The 25,262-nt window shown below is 37.9% G+C and overlaps 1 protein-coding gene across 1 annotated transcript in view; it reads left to right on the top strand.

Annotated features, from left to right (window-relative positions):
* Positions 1-25,262, top strand: part of prom2 (prominin 2) — a 152,813-nt gene that overhangs the window by 25,580 nt on the left and 101,971 nt on the right. The window contains exons 2-4 of the mRNA XM_039775157.1: positions 4,742-5,057; positions 9,502-9,563; positions 23,415-23,620. Coding sequence (XP_039631091.1) covers positions 4,850-5,057; positions 9,502-9,563; positions 23,415-23,620 — 476 coding nt within the window. The 5' untranslated portion in view covers positions 4,742-4,849. The remainder of the gene's footprint in view (positions 1-4,741; positions 5,058-9,501; positions 9,564-23,414; positions 23,621-25,262) is intronic.

Genomic DNA, 25,262 nt, shown 5'->3' with positions numbered 1-25,262 from the left:
CGAGATTGAAGTTGACATTTCATGCTTTTTCCCACTTTTTGCCTTTTTTTTTCTCTGTACCCTAATAAGCTTTCATATGACACTCAGACAGTGGGCTACGACTCGCCTTTTCATGGCGACTTGGATATGTGACAACTTCTTTTTTATTTCTGGCACTGTGCGACTTTGTGAAAGTGAGCTTTCAAGTTTCTCCAACATGCTATGTCACTTGATCAACTTCCTTTTGTTGATTATACCACGGTTTAAATAAACAAATAATATGTTTTTCCTTTGCCTCCATTTGGTATTCGCTGAAGTTCTTATATTTTCCCCCGTGCTTTTCCCATTTTCTTTTCACAGAAAGCTGAGCTTATGGGTGATTTATATTGATTTGCATATTCAAAGAGGCATGATTCTGGGAGGAGTTGGGGCGTGACAAGGCGCGTGCACAAGTGTTACTTTTCACGCTGACCGGGATTTATGGAGTGGAAGAATGCAGAAGTTGGAGTACGCACAGATTCCTGCATCTGGATTTTTCTGTGTGTAAGCACATTTCGGCTTTGTGCTTACGTCATGTTATAGTGGGAATTCTACGCACGGCGTTATACATGAGGCCCCTGGCCACGACCCTGCCTGACTGCTGTGTCCATGTATAGGAGATCACGCTAAATAAATAACTGTGCTGTTCCTGTTTCAAGCTGAATAAAGCTGGTTTTGCTGAAGTGCTGAGACTCAGCCTTGTGTTTTGGTGTGTAAGACAGGGACTTATAGGACGACCCCGATCTTTTAGAATTTGTTTCTGTGGCACTTCACTGCACCGCTGTGAGCCTGCTGTTGCCCTGCCCCGGCAATGAACAAAAAATCTTACACAGTTGCGGCAATCATGCTTTGGGATGCACTTCAGCATGACGTTCCCGTTCGGGGGTCCCAAAAGAGTTCAGAAACCTCGCAATATGAAGAAGAAGAAAAGGATGATTCGGCTTCTGATTGATAACTGTGCTGCCCACAACATGCTTCCACATTTAAATAATGTTCGCATTGAATTTCTCCCACTCAATTGCACAGCAGTGCTTCAGCCATTGGGTTTGGGCATCATTCGCACCTTGAAAAGTGTATTATTGCAAGGAAATGCTGAGAAAAAATCTTGTCAGCATAACTAGTAGACAGGAGAAGATTGAAATTAGTGTGAAAGAAGCTATTGAAATGATTGCAGATACCTGGACACAAGTTAAAGAAAGCACTATAACAACAAATACAGAATCTCATTACAACAAAATATTTTTTAGGTCCTTGGAAGTTCATTGTAACGGAATTTTACCTGTATATTAGCAAGTTCTTAGCAACTGACATAATGTTGCAGCCTTTCTTTGTAAAAGCTTATTTGTAAGAATAGCACCACTTGTTACATCCTTTGCATTAATATTTCGACTGAACACACGTGAGCAGCTTTTCCAACTAAGATGTTTTCTCTGCTGTTTTAACTGTACCATTTAGTTAAAAAAGAAAAAAAAAACAGAAAACAGATATATATGATTTTTTTTGTGTTTCAATATCACTTTTAGACATTGATTTGGAAATTAAATAATTTAGTTGAAAAAATCTCTCTGCTCCTGTGTATTAGTCTATTTTCTTTAATGAAAAATAAATACTCTGGTCTTCTCTGTCTTCCAAAGTCTGCCTGGCAATTCTCTGTTTACAGGAGGTTCTGTCAGAAAACCAACACACTTCCTCAGCTACCATAATACTTACCATATATACTCATGTTTAAGTTGGGTCTTGAAACCTGAAAAATTGATCATAAAATCAGTTCCCGAATTATACGCCCGTTTAAAAATGCGACACTTAAATTTTATTTTTACATCTTCTTGCCTCCTCCAATCTTAAATCAGTTTCTCAGACGCATTGAATTTAGTTATAGCAGCACAGTTACCAATGTCTTTCGCTACTTCAATGGAGTTTAATTTAAAGCCAGCTTCATATTTTATTCTTAGGGATGCTCTTACAATAAAGGTGTATGAGGGTGTGAGATACAAAAAACACAAATCAGTGCAAACGTTGCTTTGAATAGTTTGGGTATTACTGTGTGATCATGTAGGCACAATAGAGAGAGAGAGAGGTTAGATGCATGCGCTGATAGTGCGCATTGAAGCACTTACATAGTAGAAAAAGGCAATGTGCTCCATGGTTACTCTCTCAGGTTGTAGTTAGCATATCATAATCTCTTAGACCAATAGCGTGAGTTTTCACTATTCAACTTATATGACCGACATTATAAAATACCACAAATTATGCAATAAAATCAAGAATCAACTTATCTGCGGAAGAACTTATCCATGAGTATATACGGTAGTCTTAAGTCTTAGCACTACAACTAGATTGCAATACAACTTAGAGAACCAGATTAAAAATAATTTTTTGAAATCAGACAATTTATTGAAAAATGATTATGTCATTTGAAGTGAAAATGTGCCATTTTAAATTGGCTGCTTATCAACTGGAGAATCACTAGTTAATATGAATAGAGACATTCAAATGGGACCTTTTAAGGTGGTTTGGTAAAGTACATTACACACAAATTCCATTTTAAGCAAAACACTTGACAAAATAGAGTGACGAGACTCAGTGGTACATCATAAAAACTCTTCAAGGTCTTCCTGTTTGGTTGTTGGCTTCTGGGTGAAATCATTTGTAGACGAAAAAAACTTTTACTTTTCTGGGTAAACAACCCATCTTTTTACAAAAGCATGACACAAATTGAGGACCTCTGTTAGAAACAATTAGAGATGAGAAACCATCAAAGCAAATCAATTCCTTAACTCCCTTGGCATTAACTCTTGAGTTTGACTTGGATGCGGAATCTATATTATTACAGTTAAGCCTGAGTCAGACATGGGGTGTCATGTAAGGACCTGAAAATCATGAATATTTATATACCTTCATCTACTTTATGGTAACCTATTTACATGAATGAGTAGGGCTGCACCTTCAACCAATAACACAATGATGTGCAAGCAAAAAACTGCAAAGCTGGGAACAAACTGAAAATGAACCATTGCTTGAATCAAGCAATAATGTTGCCAATGTGAATTCATTGACATGAATAATTTAAAAATATTTCCAATCTCTTAATCTTACATATATTTCAGTGTTTTTCTTCTGTATCCATGTGTATCTAAATGTGTCTTCACTGCCTATCCCACTCTCAAGCACATTCTTATAAAGCCTGCTTCTCAAACTCAGTCAAAATTTTCGAAGTGCCTTTCTCGCCACTTGTCTGCTTTTTAACTTCCCACCCTTGAAGGTAACTCGCTGATTGTGCCTCCTATGCCTTTCATATTCCTCATGTGTTTCCATGGATTCCAGTTTAAATTGTCTCTAATTTTAGCAGGATCCATCATTAATGCTGAATCCTAGATTCGTAGCACAGCAAGTTGTCAATTTAACTTTGTAAATATAGTTGAATCCCATAACCTGATTAGGCAGAAAAGAGATAATGGGAATTGGACAGTTATTTTTTATGTTTACTTTATTCAACTAGTACTTATGGCCAAGATCCCTGTCTTTCTTCTCGACAAAGAAAAAAGGCGTCATGATCGAATTGTTAGACAGAGCTTAATCTGTCTCTAGATTTTTCGGTATACAAGATTTTATAATCTTGCTGTTTGGTCTGGATAAGGGATTTAATTTGTCTTTAGGAAGGGAAGGAAAAAGCAATAAATCAATGATGTCAATTTATTGATAACTTTATAATAGTCCATTGGCAATATGTCTTTTTAATTACACTGTATGGTCTGGTGATATTACTCCTTTAAAACAATATAATTTACAGTACAGGGTCTGCTCTTATTTGTACATTAATCACTGGGGTGATACCTTCAAAAATTCCACCACCAATTGGATTGCAATCAATCAACCTAACCCGTGTTTTTTTTGTGAATGGAGCCTCAACAACATTTAACATTTCCTGTAAACTAGCACTTAAAAAGTTGTCATCATATCCTATACCCATCCTTAAATGTCCAAACCTCTAAGGCTAAATGTAATATTTTGTCAAATATGAAGCCATACGCCTCTTAAACCAAACAATGAAATTGTTCTTTTTGTTATTTTTGTCCTTTTTTCAATGCTTTTGATTTCTGATACAACCGTACATTTTGGAATTTTTAAATTTCCAAATATGGCCTTAAGGTTGAAGCCTTAGACAACCAGAAAGTGTACAACACTGGCATTTACATCTTTGACTTGGTGATGTCATGTGGCACACGCCTCTCGTTGACCGGACCTAGGAACAACATAGCTACCATCAGAAAAAAAAGTCTTAAAATGGCGGTGATCATAAAAAAAGAAAATAATATAAGATGTTAAAATGCAAAATCACCAAAGACATATGCATTAAAGGTTAATGGACATTTCTAAATTGGCTCTGTTTTAGTGTTTGTGTTTGCTTGAGTAGCAGCTTGCTTCCTGCCTTACTCTCAGTGGTGGCCCCCATACATCTATCAATTGGACTAAGTGGATTTGGTAATGTTATGCTATGCTGTAATGTTCTGTGACTTTAGATAATGAAGAACATTTTGGATAAACTATTCCTGGCTTACTTTTTTAATATTTACACTTAATTTTTGCTTATGTTCACGTTTTGTTAAACAACTGACATTATCTTATCTATTATCAAACAACTTTGACTTTCTTCGTTCTTATTTGGATAGAGTTTATACATTATATAAACTTTCATTTATCTTTGTGTTTTGATCTTTTTCAGAATTAATTCAAAAAGAGGGCAGCTTTAATGAAGGTCTTTGAAATTTCTGCTTGGATGCTTTACTGTGAAAACCTGTTCAACACTCAAATCATATAGCATCATATTAAGATGATGGATTGGAGTATCCCAATTACGGCAGTTCTCCTGTTTTTTTCTTGTCTTGGTGATGCTGCTAACAGTTGTTCCAGTGATTCCTTAAACTTGATGGGTTTTAATGAGTCAAAATACATCTCAAGTCCAAGTGCAGATAATGTAGTCCTTACCCAGATGACCCATTCTTTTCTTGCCTTGGTCCAACCTAATAAATTTCCTACAGGTAAGTTTATCAACCTCCTATGAAATCTTTGAAAATAATTTCATTATCATTCAGAAGTGGTTCGGGGCTGTGAAAAAGTTTGAGCATGCTGTAAGATAAGTGCTTCTCAACCAGTGGGTAGTGGTTAATTGCAGGCTGATAATTCCAGAACTATTTAACAATGTTTTAGTATAGAAAGTAATCGTTTTGCACATTTTAAGTAAGTGACTGGACAACCGACATGGGGATTATGTAAAATGGACATTTTTCACGTTTGCTGTTGTACAGCACTGTAAACCACTCCCTTATATTATATCATAAATGTTTTTCTCTCCATTCTACATGAAAACATGAGAGTATTGTTTTTCAGCCACCACTACAAAGTACATGGGGTAAGTATGCCCTTAATAGCAACATTTTTTAAAGCTAAACCATCTGTTCCAAAATTGTACATTGTTGGCCTTTCTTGATTTGAGACGTGGACTAACAGTCCTTTTCAAATTTTTATATTATTTTCCCCTGATCTGTGAAATCCAAGATCTGAGTGAAACTTCCTAGGGCATTGAGGGTTCTGGTTACTGTTCCATCTGCTATATTAGCAATACTTTCTTCTTTGCCTCTGCTTTTCCTCAAGTTCTGCGGTTTTGTTCTCAAGGGTTTTGCACCCACCCTCAAGGATTCATGTGATCCTTTGCTAGGCACTCCAGGTCTCTGGGGTGGATGTCACAGGAGACAGGATTCACCTTCAGATGATATAGGTCCTCCGTGCACTTTGCTGCCCCTCAGCAGCTCCACAAATTTCAGTGGTTTCAAATCATTCTGATGATCTTCATTCGGCTGCTTCCGTTAGGGGTCGCAACAGCGGATGATCTTCTTCCATATCTTTATGTCCTCTGCCTCTTGTTCTGTTACACCCATCACATGCATGTCCTCTCTCACCACATCCATAAACCTTCTCTTAGGCCTTCCTCTTTTCATCTTCCCTGGCAGCTCTATCCTTAACATTCTTCTCCCAATATACTCAGTATCTCTCCTCTGCACATGTCCAAGCCAGCGCAATCTCACCTCTCTGACTTTGTCTCCCAAACGCCCAACTTGAGCTGACCTTCTAATGTACTTATTTCTAATCCTGTCCATCCTTGTCACACCCAATGCAAATCTTAGCATCTTTAACTCTGCTACCTCCAGCTGTGTCTCCTGCTTTCTGGTCTCCAACCCATATAACATAGCTGGTCTCACTGCCGTCCTGTAGACCTGCTGATATCCGTCTTGTCACAAATTACTCCTGACACTCTTCTCCACCCATTCCACCCTGCCTGCACTCTCTTTTTCACCTCTCTTCCACAATCCCCATTACTCTGTACTGTTGATCCGAAGTATTTAAACTCATCCACCTTCACCAACTGTACTCCTTGCATCCTCACCATTCCACTGACCTCCCTCTCATTTACACACATGTATTCTGTCTTGTTCCTACTGATCTTCATTCCTCTCCTCTCTAGAGCATATCTCCACCTCTCCAGACTCTCCTCAACCTGCTCCCTACTATTGCTACAGATCACAGTGTCATCAGCAAACATCATAGTCCACGGGGACTCCTATGTAATCTCGTCTGTCAACCTGTTCCATCACCATTGCAAATAAGAAAGGGCTCAGAGCCGATCCCTGATGTAATCCCACCTCCAACTTGAATGTATCCGTCACTCCAGCTGCAGACCTCACCACTATCACACTTCCCTCGTACATATCCTGTACAACTCTTACATACTTCTCTGCCACTCCCAACTTCCTCATACAATAACTCCTCTTGAGGTAATGCAATGCAACTCCTTCTGTCCTTCTCTATACTTCTTCATCAACACCCTCGGAGCAAACATCACATCTGTGGTGCTCTTTCTTGGCATGAAACCATCGTGCTACTCACTAATCATCACCTCACTTCTTAACCTAGCTTCCACTACTCTTTCCCATAACTTCATGCTGTGGCTCAATAATTTTATCCCCCTGTAGTTACTACTGTTTCCATCTGCTCAACACACTCTCCTCGCTTTTGAGTACGTTTCCATGTTTATCCTTTATTACCCTAACCTGACGCACATCTTTTCCAGCTTGGTCCCTCTGTCTAGCCAATCAGTACAGGTCCTTTTCTCCCTCCTTAGTATCCAACCTCTCATACAACCCATCATGTGCCTTTTCTTTAGCCTTCGCCACCTCTCTCTTCATCTTGTGCCTTATCTCCTTGTACTCTTGTCTACTTTCTGCATCTCTCTGACTATCCCACTTCTTCTTTGCCATCGTCTTCCTCTGCATTATCTCCTATACGTCCCCATTCCACCGTTAGAACAAAGTAATTTTGTTAATTTGATGAGAGGCGGTAGGGTTTAAAAACCTCAGGCCTTTAAGCAGTACAAAATAAAGTATTCCGTTCATCCATGTATTTTTAAATCAAATTCTGTTCAGATCAGAACAAACATTTTGGCATTACATTACATATATCTTAAGTAAGTAATTGTTATGGCTTCACAAGGGTTTCACCCTGTTTTTTGTTTTGTACATTGGGTGATTTTGTGTTTTTTAATTAATTCAGCACTGTTCTGTGTTTATTATTTATAATAATTTTAAATAATAACAAGGCATTTGTAGTACTTAAAGGCTATATAAACTTGTCATTGTAATGGTGTTCTTTCTGAAACTGTGTTCTTCAACTCTCTTTTCTTTATGTGTCAGTCTAGTTGTCATTAAGCCATTTAATTTGGCTTGTTTTGGGTGTTAGAATTTTGCTTTTGTGATTGTGGCTTTAGCCTTTGTTAGTTTTTCTAGAAATTAATTGAAGAGAAAAGACTGTATGTAAGTATTGCATAGAGTGAATAATGTGTCTTCATTATTTATGTTACTGTATAAACTATCTCACAGCTGTATTATTTGTTCATTGTTATTGTAAAAAATGGACATTATCATCCTGAAGCTAAAAAAGTTTACACTAATTCATTACATGGGAAAGGTGCAGCCTCCCTAAGTAATACAGTAATCCCTCCTCGATCGCGGGGGTTGCGTTCCAGACCCCCCCGCGATAGGTGAAAATCCGCGAAGTAGAAACCATATGTTTCTATGGTTATTTTATATATTTTAAGCCCTTATAAACTCTCCCACACTGTTTATAAATATTCCCCAGAGTTATACAGCATAATCCCTTTGTATTCTCTTAGATATTAGGTAAGATTCATTGAAATTATGTATATAAACACACTGTTTATATACAGTAAAACCTAAATATTATTTTAAAGATATTGAGTGTCTCCGATAGCACATATGTTACAGCCATTACGATAGACATGCCACCAGCAATAAATACGTACAATACAAGAAAAATAGTATACAGTAAATGTGTGTACAGTGACACTAAACGCACGTACATGTACTAAGCACTGTAAGTAGAAAATTAATTATGGTTACTCACCAACAATGACACGATGACTTGTCCGATAACAATGAGTTTTATTTTACTGCACAACAAAGGAGAGCGTTACAGCCCTTAAAGGAGCCACTTCAGGCGATTGTGTAGCACTGCCGTTGTTGTTCTTCTGACAGTCTTCAATGCAAATCCCTAAAGCAGATTCCATCCGGACTACTGCCTTATTACATCCACTAACAACTTGTTTTGCTCCCTGGTTAAAAGGGCACTGCGGCCGTAGATCTTATATTCCTTTCCTACTTTTTAAATAAAAAGAATCGTAGCCTTCAAAAAACCAAAACGCTTACCTTTTCGCAATCATTAACATCTTCCGCTTGCACTTGGGCACGGCCCTGAAGCAGTAGCAGATCGTTTTGGAGCCATAATGAAGGGCTTGACTATGCACAAAGATAAACACAAAAGAGCACAACTCTTTACACAGTGAAACACGTTGATGCTGAATGAGTGAGACAAGACTTCCTGGTTAACACTTCATTCAGCACGCAGGAACTTAACTGCGTGCTCTGATTGGTTAGCTTCTCAGTCATCCGCCAATAGCGTCCCTTGTATGAAATCAACTGGGCAAACCAACTGAGGAAGCATGTACAGGAAGTAAAAAGACACATTGTCCGCAGAACCCGCGAAGCAGCGAAAAATCCGCGTTATATATTTAGTTATGCTTTCATATAAAATCCGCGATAGAGCGAAACCGCGAAAGTCAAAGCGCGATATAGCAAGGGATTACTGTATAATGATAGCATGGGAACGCCTCGGGATTCCCCTGGAAGAGCTAGAAGAAGTGGTTCGGAGAGGGGAATCTGGGCATCTCTGCTCAAGAAGCTGCCCCTGCGACCTGACCTCGGATAAGTGGAAGAGGATGGATGGATGGATCATTTTCACCCAGTATTGTTGTGGAAATATTCAGGAAAACAGACATGGGTCTCGTCCTGGAGGTCATATAAACTATGGTAATTAAAAGTGTATTTACCTAAAAGACCTTACTCTGTTTTTCAGATTTTGTTATTAGCCTTGTGAATAACGCCCAGCTTTTCATAGAGAAGTCAGCAATAGAAAAGGTAAGCATGTTTAAAATAAATTTTCTAATGGTAATGGCATAGTAAAGATTTTTTGAATTTTAAAATGGTTATTGTATCCTACTTTTTTTTCCGAATACTATTTGATTTAAGAAAGTTGATCAAATATGTCAAGACTTATTAGTTGAAGGGTATATGAAAGAAAATGATTCCAGTAATGTATTAATATTCATTACAATTCACTATAAAATGAATGCCAAATTATTAAAGTCTTTTCTCACTTTGTATCTTTATTAAGTTCCAGTCTGTTTTTAAAATACTACTATTTAAAATAAATACAGTAACTATAAATATTATGACAGGAAGTCTTGGAGACCTGAATTGAATAGGACATGCCAAGCCATATTGGTATGCTTTGTTTGATTTGTCTGACGTCTTTTAAACGTGCAGCTCCCTTTTAACATGTATGCTTTAAAATATATAGAACTTTTATAAACATAACTTATAACAAACCTCCTTAATCCAGTGCCATTTCTTTTCAGGTCACTCATACATGGGCACCCACACAATGGGGACAATTTAAAGGTCCCAGTTAACCTAACCTGCTTATCTTAAAAATGAAGAAGAACACCAGAATATCTGCAGATACCCACACAGAAGTAGGGAGAACATGCACATTCCACATAGACTACAACCAGGCAAAGGATTTGAATACAGATTGCAGGATCCATTAGGCATATTGTATATATGGCACTAGGAATATGACATGGTGCACAAGCAATAAAAGATCCCATATCTGTTCTTAAACTTTTGAGTCAATCCATTTTTATACCACTCCACTTTGTATTGCTTTTTTCTTATGCTGTGAAAAGAAAACGGCAGCAATTTGCATAAGGAATGGAGAGTGTGGCAGTAAACAATCCATGTATTTGAAAATTATTTAAAAATTGTTGGCCAACACGAAAATGTCTCAATAGAAAAAAGGTCCTTATCCCAGATGCTCATTAAAGGCAGAGTTTTCTAAGCAGGTTTACTGGTTTCTAACCAGGTCTGTCAATACTATATATATTGTGACAGACGTCCAGGGACCTTGCCCCACTGGGACGCCGCAAGAAGGGAAGAACGGGGAGAAGGGCAGTATCTTTCCTGGAATGGAAGAAGGTAGCCACCCTGGATTGTATAGGGGCCACGGACCTGGGGAGCTCAACCCTGTGGAGAGACGTGGCCACCACCAGGGGACGCCTGGGCAGCTCCGGAACTGGGGTATGCAGCACTTCCGCCACCCCCGAAAGTGCTGCCAGAAGAGGAGCTGAACCCGCTTGCAGCACTTCTGCCACACTCAGAAGTGCTACCAGATGTTAATTGGGGAGCACCTGGAGAACTTCTGGGTGCTGTATAAAAGAGGCCTCCTCTCTTCACTCGGGAGCTGGAGTCGGGTGGAAGAGGACAGAGCTTATGAGGGAGAAGTTGTGGGTGGCAGAAGAGAGAGCAAAAAGGACCTTAATTATTGTTATTTTGTGCACTGTGGTGGGAGTTGTAAATATAACACGTGTGTTTTCGGACAGTCTGTGTCGGCCTGTTTGTGTCCGCTTCCGAATTGTCCACAATATATATATATATATATATAAATGTATATATATACTAGGGGGCAGTGCCCCCTACTTGCATTGCTTGCCCACCCCACAACCCCAACACCGGGGGTGCGCTTCACGCTAGCCACTTTGCGTCTCTGCTGCTTTCGTTTTGAAGGGGGGGTGGGGGCTGAATGCACGCTAAGGAGATGCGGACGGATCAGCTGCTGGCTTGCTGCATGTTTGCTGCTACCGAGCTGCGTGATGTGCATGTCACGCTGTGCGTTGATCATTTAAAAACCTGTACAGCAACTGCTGCTGCCGTGCTGCATGATCTGCATATTGCGCTGCACGTCGATAACTTAAAAGCCTCTACAGCATTTGTCCTTTTGCCTCACTTCCTTGTCTCGTGGGACGTTAAAGTGTCTCTGCGAGAAATTGTTTGTAAGTAGGGTGTGATGTGCACATGATTAAGTCTTGATTCAAGATTTTTTTATACATATATATATATAACTGCTCAAAACAATTAAAGGAACACTTTGAAAACACATCAGATCTCAATGGGGGAAAAAATCATGCTGGATATCTATACTGATATAGACTGGGTAATGTGTTGGGAACGAAAGGATGCTACATCATTTGATGGGAGTGAAAATTATCAATCTACAGAGGGCTGAATTCAAATACACCCCGAAGAGCAAAGTGAAAAAATGATGCATCAGGTTAGTCCATTTTGCCAAAAATTAATTGCAGCAACTCAAAATCTTACTCAGTAGTTTTTATGGCCCCCACATGCTTGATTGCATTCCTGACAAGTCGGGGGGCTGGGGGGGGGATGCTCCTAATGAGATAATGAATAGTATCCTCTGGGATCTCCACCCAGATCTGGACCAGGGCATCACTAAGCTCCTGGACAGTCTGAGGAGCAACCTGACAACGTCGGATGGACCGAAACATAATGTCCCAGAGTTGTGTTCTGTTGGATTTAGGTCAGGCAAGCATGGGGGCCAGTCAGTGGTATCAATTCCTTCATCCTCCAGGAACTGCCTGCATATTTTCACCACAGGAGGTGCATTATCGTTCACCAGGACAAGCCCAGGGTCCACCGCACCAGCATAGGTTCTGGTGATGGGTCCAAGGATTTCATCCTGATGCCTAAAGGCAGTCAAAGTGCCGCTGTCTAGCCTGTAGAGGTCTGGGCGTCCCTCCATGGATATGCCTCCCTAGACTGACCCACCAGCAAATCGGTCATGCTGAATGATGTTACAGGCAGCATAACTTTCTCCACGGCTTCTCCAGACCGTTTCATGTCTATCACGTATGCTCAGGGTAAACCTGCTCTCGTCTATGAAAAGGTGCCAATGGTGGACCTGCCAGTTCTGATATTCTATGGCAAATGCCAGTCAAGCTCCACAGTGGCAGGCAGTGAGCACAGGGCTCACTAGAGGACGTCGGGCCCCCTGGTCACCCTCATGAACTCTGTGTCTAATTGTTTGGTCAGAGACATTCACACCAGTGGCCTGCTGGAGGTCATTTTGTAGGGCTCTAGCAGTGCTCATCCTGTTCCCAATGGAGCAGCTACCAGTCCTGCTGATGGGTTAATGACCTTTTACGGACTTGTCCAGCTCTCCTAGATTAACTGTCCGTCTCCTGGAATCTCCTTCATGCCCTTGAGACTGTGCTGGGAGACACAGCAAACCTTCTGGCAGTGGCACATATTGATGTGCCATCCTAGAGAAGTTGGACTCCCTGTTTAACCTCTGTAGGGTCCAGTAGTGACACTGTAGCCAAATTCAAAACTAGTGAAAAAGTCAGAAAAGATGAGGAGGGAAAAATGACAGTGGCCTCCACCTATTAAACCATTTGTGTTTTGGGGGTCATCTCATTGTTGCCCCTGTAGTGCACCTGTTGTTAATTTCATTAATACCAAAGCAGCTGAAATGGATTAACAACCCCCTCTGCTACTTAACTGACCAGATCAATACCCCAGAAGTTTCATTGACTTGATGCTATACTCTGATTAAAACGTGTTACTTTAATTTTCTTGAGCAGTACGAGGTGAGACACAAAAATAACCGGATTGGTAAAAAAAATATTTATTGATGAATTACAACATTCTAAACATCTTCTATATACTCCTCAATCCCCCTGATCTCTGCACTCCTCCATATGTATCTTCCATTGGTTGAAACAGTGTTGGAGGTCTTCTTGCTTGAGGCTCTTCAATAGGCTTGCCATTTTTGTCTTCACTTCATCTGTTAAAGAAAAATGTGTTCCCTTCAGGTCACTTTTGATTTTCGGGAACAAGTAAAAATCACAGGGAGCTAAATCGTGCGAATAGCAAGGATGATCGAGGACAGGAATGTTTTTTTTCAGTCAAAAACTGCTTTACGGAAAAGAGAAAATTTGTGAGAAATTTGATGTTGATTCACTGATATTTTTCACCCAACACTATTGCGGCAACTGTTGTAGCGATTGTTGTGCAAATACTTACTGTGCTATTCACAGGATATACCTAGCTGGTCGGTGGTTTGAGAGGGCATGTAGGAGGGGATATAGTTCCATGATTCACTTCCGGCTGACCTCCAGAAGGTTTTCCAGGAAAGCCAAAAGCACAGTCCAGTTCTTTTTGTGTCTCACTTTATATATATATATATATATATATATATATATATATATATATATATATATATATATATGTATATATATATATATGTGTGTGTGTGTGTGTGTTAGGTATAACTTTAGACCTATAATAAGGAGATAATGGATAAAGTGGATATGCACTATTTATTAAGAAAGTACCATATCTGAGTGACATTGAAAATGCTTATGCTTAGGAATAATTCACTGTCCCTGAGCAAAATAATGGAGATGGGACAGTATCCTACATGACTTAAATTATTTGCAGCACCCAGTAATCACCTTATGAATTTCATGAATAAAAAACAGTGATTCACTCTAGGTGTTCTCCCATTCCAAATGAATCTGGAGAGCAGTGACATAATTTTACTCTAACAATAGGAAGTAGAGGCATCATACAGATCATAAAATTAAGATTTGGAAATCATCAGGACAGAACTAGAACTAAAACAGATATATTGGTCCCAGATGACAGCCAAGTATTTACCTCATTAAATATACAGTATCCCTGTTTAGAGTGGGCAGTTAACACATATTCAAAATGATTAGTAACTGGAGTGATAGAGCAAAAATAGGTAGTTTTGGGAGCTATTCAGACTTTACCTAGATTACAGTATTTTGTAATCGGAGGGTCTTCAAAATTTTATATAAATTCAGAATATATATGTGATCAAATGTTTCATTATGTAAAATGGAATGACATTGTCAGCTAAAAGCAACATATAGCTTCTAACTACAGTATAATATGTGAAAGATGCACATAATAAGGATTTGCATTTATTCATAGCCTCATCAAAAGAGCAGATAAACACAAGGAAAAAGGACAGTCTTACCTAGAAGCTCCTTTTAATTGTATCCAGCAACAAGAAGGTAGTTTTAGAAGTAAGTTTATGTATGATATGCAGCATTGTACATTTGAGATAATAAAGTCCTACTTAACAGCCTATATATGAAAGTCTGAAAATGTTTTCGGATGCAATGAATCATAAATATGTATTAATGAAAGTTGTTCGCTGCGGTGGGCTGGCGCCCTGCCCGGGATTTGTTCCCTGTCTTGCTCCCTGTGTTGGCTGGGATTGGCTCCAGCAGAACCCCGTGACCCTGTAGTTAGGATGTAGCGGGTTGGATAATGGATGGATGGATGGATGGATGGATGAAAGTAAGTTGTTTGATTAGGTTTGTTTATCAGATTTGCTTCCATGTCAGCATTGGGCAAATGTGTGTAGTTTTTGCAAATGAGAGGAAACTTATTTTTGTTATCATAACTGAAATAACAACCATATTAACACAGGGGTTGAGATGTTTATTAGTTATGTCAGATTAATTAATTTAGAAAAGAGGAGAGGATATCAAGCCCATAAATTTTAGAAGTAATTTGGGATGAAATGATCATGTCACTTACCAGGGTTCATCAGCATGGTTATTGGAGAAAGAGGATGAGCTGTAAGGATTTCAGCTTGGAATGAAAACATATAGTATTCTTTTTCCTTCATTATTGTTGTGTTTTTGATGTTCTCCTTTTTAATACATAAGAAAGGAATAAAGTAGAGACTTGCTCACAGTACATACGGCAGATTGAGCAGAAAAACCTTTATGAGAGTAAAGCTGATAAACAGCACAGGGATGGGCTTAGTCACTTTAGAATATGAGGAAAAGAAAAATAAAATAAGAAAAGACCAGCTGGGAAAGTGCTATTCATGAAAGATTCTTCTATGGCTATAGTTGCGGACTCCAATCTGAGAAAGACTCAGATAAGTAAACCAAAAGAGATTTTCAAGTGAGATGGAAACATGAATCAGAGAAAGAGAATAGTACATCCTTTATAAGAAGCAATAGACAGTAGACAAACAGCTGTAATAATATTATGTCAGCATAATGATGAAAGAAAAAAGTTATTGTACTTTTTTGAGGATTTGCATTTGTTTTTTACCTTTTTTAGGGTATTCAGCCAACAGCAGCCATCTTCACACACAGCTGAGTACCTATGAATTTCATATTATTAAGCATTGTTTGTTCATGTTTTAATTATTCATCCTCATTTGTTCAATTGCAGGATTCTAAAGATGTTTATCCCCATCAGTTACCTGTGTTGGTGTTTTCCGCAGCCAGGCTGAGAGATTGTTTTAGCAGAGGTGAAAATCTCTTGAGTTTGACCTATAATTTGAATTCTACATAATATATAGGTGACAGTAATGGATTCAGCTGAAGCTCTAGAAATATAGACATATTGAAGGGGGAGTTACAGAACAGAAGTGGCTTTTATCGAAACTGAGCAGCTCAAACTCTTCAGCTGAGATATTTTGTGCTCCCCTGGATCACTTAGTGTATTTAGCAACATAATACATACATGGCGTCTAGTTCACTCTGCTCACAGGCAGTTTTGGAATAGAGGAGATGCTGCTTGTTAGAAAATCCATTAGAAAAAAAAATGTTTAAATAAGACATGTTGGTTTTGTATTTGTTTATCAAAAAAGGAAAAGTCTGCTTTTAGAAAAATATAAGTTTTTTTTGTTTTTTGGTAGAAAATTAAAGTATGTTGTTTGTTTCATATATTGTTCTTTGGCTTAGTAGGGACTGTTTTGAAGTTTGTCCTGTGCCTTCTGTTACCTGTGTGTTTGCTTCGTAGACTGAAGTTTGTTCCTCATCAACTGGCACCTTGTGGTGTGTTTGCATTGCACACCATTACATCTGAGCTAGACAATCAGCCTTCCAATATTTGGTTTGTTATTATGAATCATAAACCACCTTTTTGATATGTGATTGCAGAGAATAGCTTGCCATCACTTTGGTTTATAGAGCTTGTCAATATGGCTTAGAGTAGATTGCTTGATTTATTAGTAAAACAATCCCAGGATTGTCACTTAGTTTGTCTGGAGTCCAGATCTGGCTCCAAGCCATCCTCCAACACATTCTTCTTTTCAGTTATAAATGTCACTCATCTGTAAAATCAGGCTCATGCTGAGAGTTTGAAAAAGTGCAAGCGCTGAATTTTGTATTAACAAGGGGTGCATGGTGCAGGAGAGAATTCATAAACAAAATTAAATAATTTTCTCCATGTTTGGTGCTTCAACTTCAAAGACAACAATTTAAGTTTGACAAAGATATTACATAATCACCATCTGCATTTTCCATAGTTATAAACACCTAAAAGTGGGAACTACCTCAAAAGCAAGGAACACAAATGACTTGAAATTGGCAGTTAGAGCAAAAAGAATACGTGCTCAAGCCAGCCTGCACAGCCCACCAGCCTATATGACACTGCTGTTGTTGTTATAATTTGAAACATTGGACTTAAATTCACTGTTGCACCATATCAGTATTGTCTCAGGATTATTTAAAATGGCCTATGATCAACCTACCTGACACCATCTGTCACACAGCTGCAGATATTATCTGCCAAGATGTGAACATGACATGCAGCATTTGCAGATGAGAGTGGTACAGTATTTGTTTCAGTGATTTCATAACATCCATCGATTTATCACTAGTAGGCTTTGATAAAATGCCTATATGTGAAGACTTTAGTATGCTTAGACAGTATACATGAAGATTGGAGAAAAAGTACGTGTTGGCTGATCGGATTGAATTATTGAAAGGTCAGAATTTCCTTCCTGTAATGGTAATTTGTTTTCAAAGCCTTGATTATTCTGCAGCAGTTCTAAGACTTTAATGGATAAGATTAGTAAAAATGTGATCTTTCTAAAGACATTGTACTCTTTTTATGATAATAAATGTTTCTTTCCAGATCCAACAGGTCGGCAGAGAATTCTGGAATATTTGCAGTAATAGCAGTGAAAAGACAAACATTTTGGTCCATGTGTCATCTGAATGAAGATCTCAGTATTAATATTACCCTTGAGACATTTTGACAGAGATGATTTTGCTAGCTAACTTACAACATGAATTTTGAATATTACTTTCTGGCTAATAAGTAAAAATTACATGATTGGGACCAACTATAACAAAGAGCCTACAATTTCCATGAAACTGAATTTGCAGCGTAGTTCAGAGCAAATCTTGCGCCATTGACACAAAATGTTTTCCTCTGCAATTTCCATGTGCACCTACCTGTCATTTAGTGTTTAACTATTCTCAAGATAAAAAAAAAAAATCATCAGACTCATTTCACATGTACACATTTTGTTGAACCGTAGAGATCTGTGTTTTGGATATTCAAATAATAGTATAATGTTTACTTTGCCAATTAAGATGACAATCTTGAATTAATCCTAAAAATGTGTGTTGGAGAGAGAAAACATATTCCACTGTAGTTGGAGTATGCTTATTCTAATCTGCAGGAATCAAAAAAATGAAAAATAATAGCTGCTAGGTAACGATAATGGCCTAGTTCCTGTATAGTATGTTTTATATCCAGCAAAGGTACTAATATACAGTACTTGTTTTCACTGGTGTTCTGAATGTTTTTCGGCCCAGAGAATCTTTTTTAGTGAGTTTACATTCTGCATGTGCAAAATGAATTTTAGTGTCTAATTTCACAAAACTGTATGCAAAATGAAACTTGATGGATTTGAACTTACTTAATTGAATTACTTAACTTAATTTGCTTGTGATGTGAATGATGTGGTGATTGGATGAAAATTTCCAGGAAGAAGTGCATCTGTTCAAGTGTGCGAGATGCGTGTGTGTATGTGTGTTATTGTATGATCCTGGTTTAAAAAGTGTTTGATCTGAGAAAATTTGGCCCCAGATGAAATATATTGATAACATATGCTGTACATGAGCCTAGTTTTAGTACTGATTAAAGTTCCCCAAACCTTTACTAACTGCAAACTCAGAGCACTGTAACATGTTTGCAGGCAATAATTTTAAACTTTACAAACTACAGGGTGCAGCAGAAATAACTCCCACATTTTGAAAAAATCACTGTGGGGTCCCCAAAGCAGGTAGAGTGGTGCGATCCATTCCACATGGTACGGTACATAATAAAGTTTTCAGTCGTCATTATGCCGTGGTTGGGTTAGCATCGAGGCTTTGTAGTGGAGGATTTTTTCAAAAATGGTGAATCTGTAGCTGCTACGCAGAGGGTGTTTCGCACGCGGTTCGGTTTACGTGCTAATGAAAGTGTTCCAGACTGGAAAACGATTTTGCTGTGGTTCAAAGAGTAAGGGCAACAGGAGGTTTTCAAACATCGTCCTTGGTCCTTGGACCAACTAAAGGAGGCTATTCAAGTAGAAATTGAAGGAATTTCGCCCGACATGCTAATGAAAGTGATGGAAAACTTCCAAGAACGGCTCCAAATGTGTATCAGCCGTCAAGGACACCATTTGGACGATATAATTTTTAAAACTTAAAGTAAAAAAACTTTTTCATATCTACATTTGGGAAATAAAAAGTTTTTTGTGATACCTCGTAGCATTTTATTTCAATCCTCCTTTGAAATGTGGGAGTTATTTCTGCTGTACCCTGTACATAATGCACACACATAAAATACAGATTATAGTAAACACACAGTGAATCAAAGTAATTTCAAACTGAATGTGAAAGAGTTCTACCAATATGTCCATTAATATTATCACAGAGACAGGCCTGTTTACAGCTGAGAAGAGGAAAACGAAAACTCCAGTCAAAAGTATCCCTAGCAAAAATAGTCTTCTTCTGTTGGGTGATCCATGTTCAGTTAGAAAGCATAGTCATAGCTAAAATCAAACAAAGTCACAGTTCTGAAGACCTAGGCCTACTAATCACATTCTGGACATTTTATGGTATAAATTTATGCTGAGCAGAATACAAAATCCTTTCATCCTTTCATCCTTGGATTACAGTTCTCCGTTTATCTCTAGTTTCTTTCCTGTTGTCAGGAGAAGAGCTTCGAAATAGAGCAATGACACCAGAATAAGGAGGGTTCAATAACAATCTAAATATTTTTATTCTGTGATTCTGGTTTTGATCCTTCGTTGTCTGTGCAGCTGAGCTCCAGCTTTTTGTTTTTTGGGTGAATTATATTCTGGGCTGTGATGCTTAGAAAAAAACACATCATTGATCAAGCATTTTTGTTTTGGAGATAGCAAGCAGATAGCAAGCAATTTAAACCATTTTTATTTAAATCATTTTTTAAATTAGAGGTGCTGTTAGACTCTTTATTGTTAAAATGAAAAAGTAACAGTCCTAGCTCTGTTGCATGAAAGCCACCATGCCTCTGCTTTGAATGCTTTTAAGGCATACTTAAATAACTTTTCTGTGTATATTGTATGTGATTTGATACAGTAAGTATGAACTAAACCAAGTGAGAGCAGTGTTTTGAAGCTTTTATGCAAGAATGATGAAGTTTTTCTTTATCATTATAATATTAAATGAAGTATACAATAAAATATCATCTGGCCATATTTAGGAGAAGAATTACATGCCTCTGTCAAACCATCTATGTAATCCATAGTTACATAATTTCACAATGTCATTTTGTACATTATGTGAAGGTGAATAGCACTGAATACACACTGCACAAACAAAACATTGCATTTTATACTATTACTAATAATAATAATAATAATACATTTTATTTATACAAGGTGCCTTTCTGAGAACTCAAGAACACAGAACAAACAAACAATAAATAAATAAATAAAAAGACACATTATAAACAACTTAAAACATCAGAAAAAAACAGAAGATATAAAATTAAAACCAAACAAAGCCACTGTAATCATTAAGAAAAAGCCATTTTAAACAGATGCATTTTAAGTTTACATTTAAAGGTTGAAAATTATTTGATATTTCTAAGCTCAGTAGGTAGTGAATTCCAGAGTTTAGGAGCAGAAGAGCTGAATGCTCTGCTCCCCATGGAGGTTAGACGGGCGAGAGGGATGATCAGGTGGATGGAGGAAGAGGATCTAAGGTTACGGGAGGGAATGGCAACATGAAGAAGGTCAGACAGCTATGTAGGGACGAGGTTATGAATGGCCTTAAATGTTAACAGCAGAATTATAAAATCAATTTGAAACTTAATTGGGAGCCAATGAAGCTGCTGCAAGACTGTAGTAATATGGTGAATAGATGAGGTTCGAGTAATGGTGCAAGCTGCAGAATTCTGGAGTAGCTGAAGCTTATGAAGAGATTTATTAGAGAAACCAAAGAGGAGTGAATTGCAGTAGTCCAGACGAGAAGTAACAAGACTGTGAACAAGAATGGCAGTGATATGGGGAGTGAGGGAGGGGCGGATGCGATTACTATTACATAGGTGGAAATAAGCAGACCAGGTGATGTTATTTAATGTGAGATTGGAAAGATAGAGTACTGTCAAGGATGACACCCAGACTCTTAATGTGAGGTGATGAGGAAACAACAGAGTTATCAATCACATAAGAAAGATTATCGGCTTTGGATAATGATGATTTTGAGCCAATGAGGAGAACCTCAGTTTTGTCACTGTTTAAGAAAATGCGAAGAAACCAGGATTTCATTTCAGCAATACAGTCAATAAGTGAAGATGGTGGAAAGGAAGAGGTGGGTTTACTTGCAAGATAGAGCTGGGTGTCATCAGCATAACAGTGAAAATTAATGTTATGTTTACGAAAGATATTGCCAAGGGGAAGAAGGTAAATAATAAAAAGAAGAGGCCCCAGGACAGAGCCCTGGGGCACACCTGAAGTAACAGCGGTAGGTTTAAGCTGAATGAACTGAGTGTGGCCTGAGAGGTAGGATCTGAACCAATCAAGTGGAGTGTGGGTAATTCCAGTCAAAGATAATCTATTAAGGAGAGTGGTATGACAAATAGTATCAAGGGCCGCACTCAGCACCGAAGGCAATAGCCATAAGAAGGTCATTGGTAATTTTAACAAGTGCCGTTTCTGTACTGTGAAGGGGGCGAAAACCAGACTGGAACTTTTCATATAGATTATTATGAGATAAGTGAGAGTGGAGTTGGATAGCTACTATTTTTTCAAGAATTTTGGAGATAAAGGACATATTAGAAATAGGGCGAAAATTATTGAAGTTAGTAGGATCAGCACCAGGTTTTTTTAATGTTGGGGTTATTGCAGCAGTTTTAAAAGATGAAGGAACAAACAATACCAGTAGTGAGAGAAGAGCGAATTATGGCAGAAATGAGAAGGACCAAAGAGGGGATCCAGGCTTTAACCAGAACTGTAGGGAGGGGGTCCAGCTGACAAGTAAATGGCTTAGATTTATAGATGAGATCTGAGATTTCTGAGGAAGTGGGGAGCTGGAAAGAAGAAAAAGAATGAATAGGCGAGTGTAGGTCAAAAGAAGTACAGAGAGAATCTGGACCGAGGTGCTGATGTATCCTCTGGATTTTCTCATTAAAAAAGTTAAGAGAATTACAGAAAGCAGTCAAGTAAAGATTAGATGGTATAGAGTCTGGAGGTTGTGTAACATTATTAAGTAATGAAAACAAAGACTTGGTGTTACCTTTATTACAAGAAATTAACTAAGTGTAATAGTTAGATTTGGTTTGTGCTATAATACAGTCCTTGTAATAAAGTAAATGATTTTTATGCATCTCTTTGTGGACAAAGGGTGCGTTTTTTTTATATAACCATTCAAGTTGCCTGCCCTTTGTTTTCAGAAACCGCAGTTCGGGCATAAACCAGGGGGCAGAAAAAGAAACAGATCTGTTTTTTAGCGGAGCAAGAGAATTAAGAATACCATTGAGACCAGTGTTATAATATGAGACCAATTCTTCGGGAGTGGATAAATTATAAAAGTCCACTTGGGAATCAATTCTAAAAGACAGAGCATTTAAGCTAATATTCTTAATTTTACAAAAAGATATGAGACGGAGGAGCTTAGTAATAGAAAAAGTAGGTTTAGCATTAAATAAAATGAGAAAATGATCAGTTATAGTGAGCTCATCTGCTGTAAGATAGAGAGGGACAACACCAGAGTAGCAGATCAGGTCCAAGATATGTCCTTTACAATGGTTGGGAACATCAGTGTGCTGCTGGTATCCAAAACTCTCCAGGCAAGATAAAAAGTCTCTAGTGAGAGGGATATTGATACTAATAAGTAATTTACAGCATTATTCGAATAGACTTGGCAGATTAATAAGAGATACTACTGTGGGTAGCTTGTGGATACTGTGGATGCAAATCCTGGGGTTTAAAGGAGATGTAAAAAGAACCCCAGGAACCAGTGCTACATTAGTACTTCATTTTAGAAAAGGCAGGCCCTGTTACACCTGCAAACTAGTCATTCAAGGAGTCTCTGCAAACTGCTCTCAGAACTTCTGGCTACAGCAATGTTTCCCTAAATTGATCTGTGGATCTGTTTACATAGGACATTAATTAGTATGATAAACTGTTCAATTGTGCAGCTAATGCACAATATATATTTGTTTTCATTTCCAAAATATGTGGGCACATACACTAGCTTTTATTAATTAATATTAATTTTAATAATGTTAATTTTTAGTGCTTACATGTGTTTAAGGAGTCAGAAATGTACAGAATTTTACAGTTTTACAATTTACAAATTTTCAGTTTCGGCACGTTTTACTTTATCATCCTCATAGCTCTACTATCCACAGTATACACTGGTAAAAGGTACAATATTCCACTTGTACTGTACATTTTAATACACTGATTGTAGTAGTTTTTCACTTACATCATATGCAGATTTCAAAATGAATGCTATCGGTTGCAATTGGCACACAGTGTAATTTTGATTAAAAAAAATGATCAACCTTTGTGTTTGTGTTTTACAGATCTTAAAGTACATGGTGGGATTTTTGGTTTGTGTTGTCGTTGGAGTTTTGTACATTGTGCTTGTCCCTGTGATTGGATGTTGCTTCTCATGTTGCCGCTGCTGTGACAACTGTGGTGGTAGAATGTACCAAAAACAAACTGAAAGGACAAACTGCAAAAGAAAGGGGTTCTACTGGACATTATGGGCAATAACACTGATGATCCTGTGAGTATTTAAACTAAAATAAATTATTTAGCTGTTTCACATTACATCATGGATCGAGTTTAATGGATTTGGATCCTGCCCCTGTTTTTTTCTCTGGGCAATATTGTTTTCTTCTCACATCCTGAAAGACGTACATGACAAGTGACTTGATGAGTCACAATAGACCCCATGTGATAGTTGGACTTGCACTTTGTCTAGGTTGTTTCCTACATTTCACCCTGTGCTTCAGAGATGAGCTCTGGCCTTGCAACCCTAATGCCGAAAATGTATGTGTGTTTCACATTTTAAATTAAGGACTCCAAAATAAGCCCCAAAAGCTTGGTTAGGCTGTACCTTGCCTACCCAGAATATACCTCACCTCATTGACCACCTTGGGAATGATTTGATTGTGTTCGGTGATGGGCTGACATCCCACCCCGGCATGGTTTCTGACTTGCAGACCATTTTGATATACTTCAGACTGAATTGAATTATTCAGGGCAATAAAACAAATGTGTAATAAGACTGCAAGATGCTTCACAGACAGTAATGGGCAAAACAAGAACCCCATAAAGTTTTGTGAGCAGTAAATGAGAAAAATGACTGACAGTTGAAAATTAAAGGGGCAAGAGAAAAGAAAAACCAAGGTGAAAGCCATATCCAAAAGGAGCTTAAGATCCAGGGTGTCTCGTTTTAAAGAGCAAAACACAAAGTTGAGAGTCAAAAGTGGAAGAGGGATCAGAACCTATGCAGCACCTGATTCTAAACTTTTTCTTGAAGGCTGGAGACACTAACTAACGATAAAAATAGCCTTTAACAAAGTTGTATCCACTGAGTATCTCCTTGAAAAAACCCAATAACCGCAAAACTGAATTTTGAACGTCTTAAAACATCAGGAAAAATGGTAATGTTACTAAAAAAATGATTAAACCCAAGAAGAAAAAAGTAGAAATGTCGAATCATAATGTAGACAAGCTGACTTTGCGTGAAGTTTGCATTAACAATCAGTTGTGTAGCAATTTTGACTACTCCTACAGATCTGAATTCTTCCCTAGTGCACCTATTCGGATAAACTGAAGTGGTTTAAACCTTGCAAAGTCTTATGTATGACATCATTAACAGTTTGTTTCACCTTGCAATTCAGGTTTGGAATACTTCAGTTTAAATTAATTGCAATTTCATCTGTACATTATGTTTATTAGCTCATTATTTTCCTATTTACAATGCATGCATGCAACATTTCACAGATCAAAGAAAGCATGGTATTAGTAGTGTGCATAACTGCATGTTCAAACTGGCTGCTTCAAAAATTGATACTTTAATGTGAAAATCATACCGAGGTGCAGCAGAGGAAAGACTGACTGCTGCCAAATGATCTATAAAATAACTATTTTATTAACTCTTTAAGAAAAGCACTCTGGTTATCTCTCTTTTTGTTGACCTCGGAAGCTCTTTCACTTAAAGCTATTCCTGCATGGCTTTGCCTCAGACAGTGCATTGTCTCACCTGACAGTTCTCTCACAGGGCAGGGTCACAACCCTAAAATGGCATAATTTTTTCATAGGTTACGTAAAATATAAAATACAAATTATAATATTGTTGAAAAAAATGATGCTTATTCACATTTTAATTTGTTTCATGTTGCCTTACCTTCAAGATATAC

Source organism: Polypterus senegalus, chromosome 1 (genome assembly GCF_016835505.1).
Source record: "Polypterus senegalus isolate Bchr_013 chromosome 1, ASM1683550v1, whole genome shotgun sequence".
Classification (NCBI taxonomy): Eukaryota; Metazoa; Chordata; class Cladistia; order Polypteriformes; family Polypteridae; genus Polypterus; species Polypterus senegalus.
This window is presented reverse-complemented; position numbering and strand designations above follow the sequence as displayed.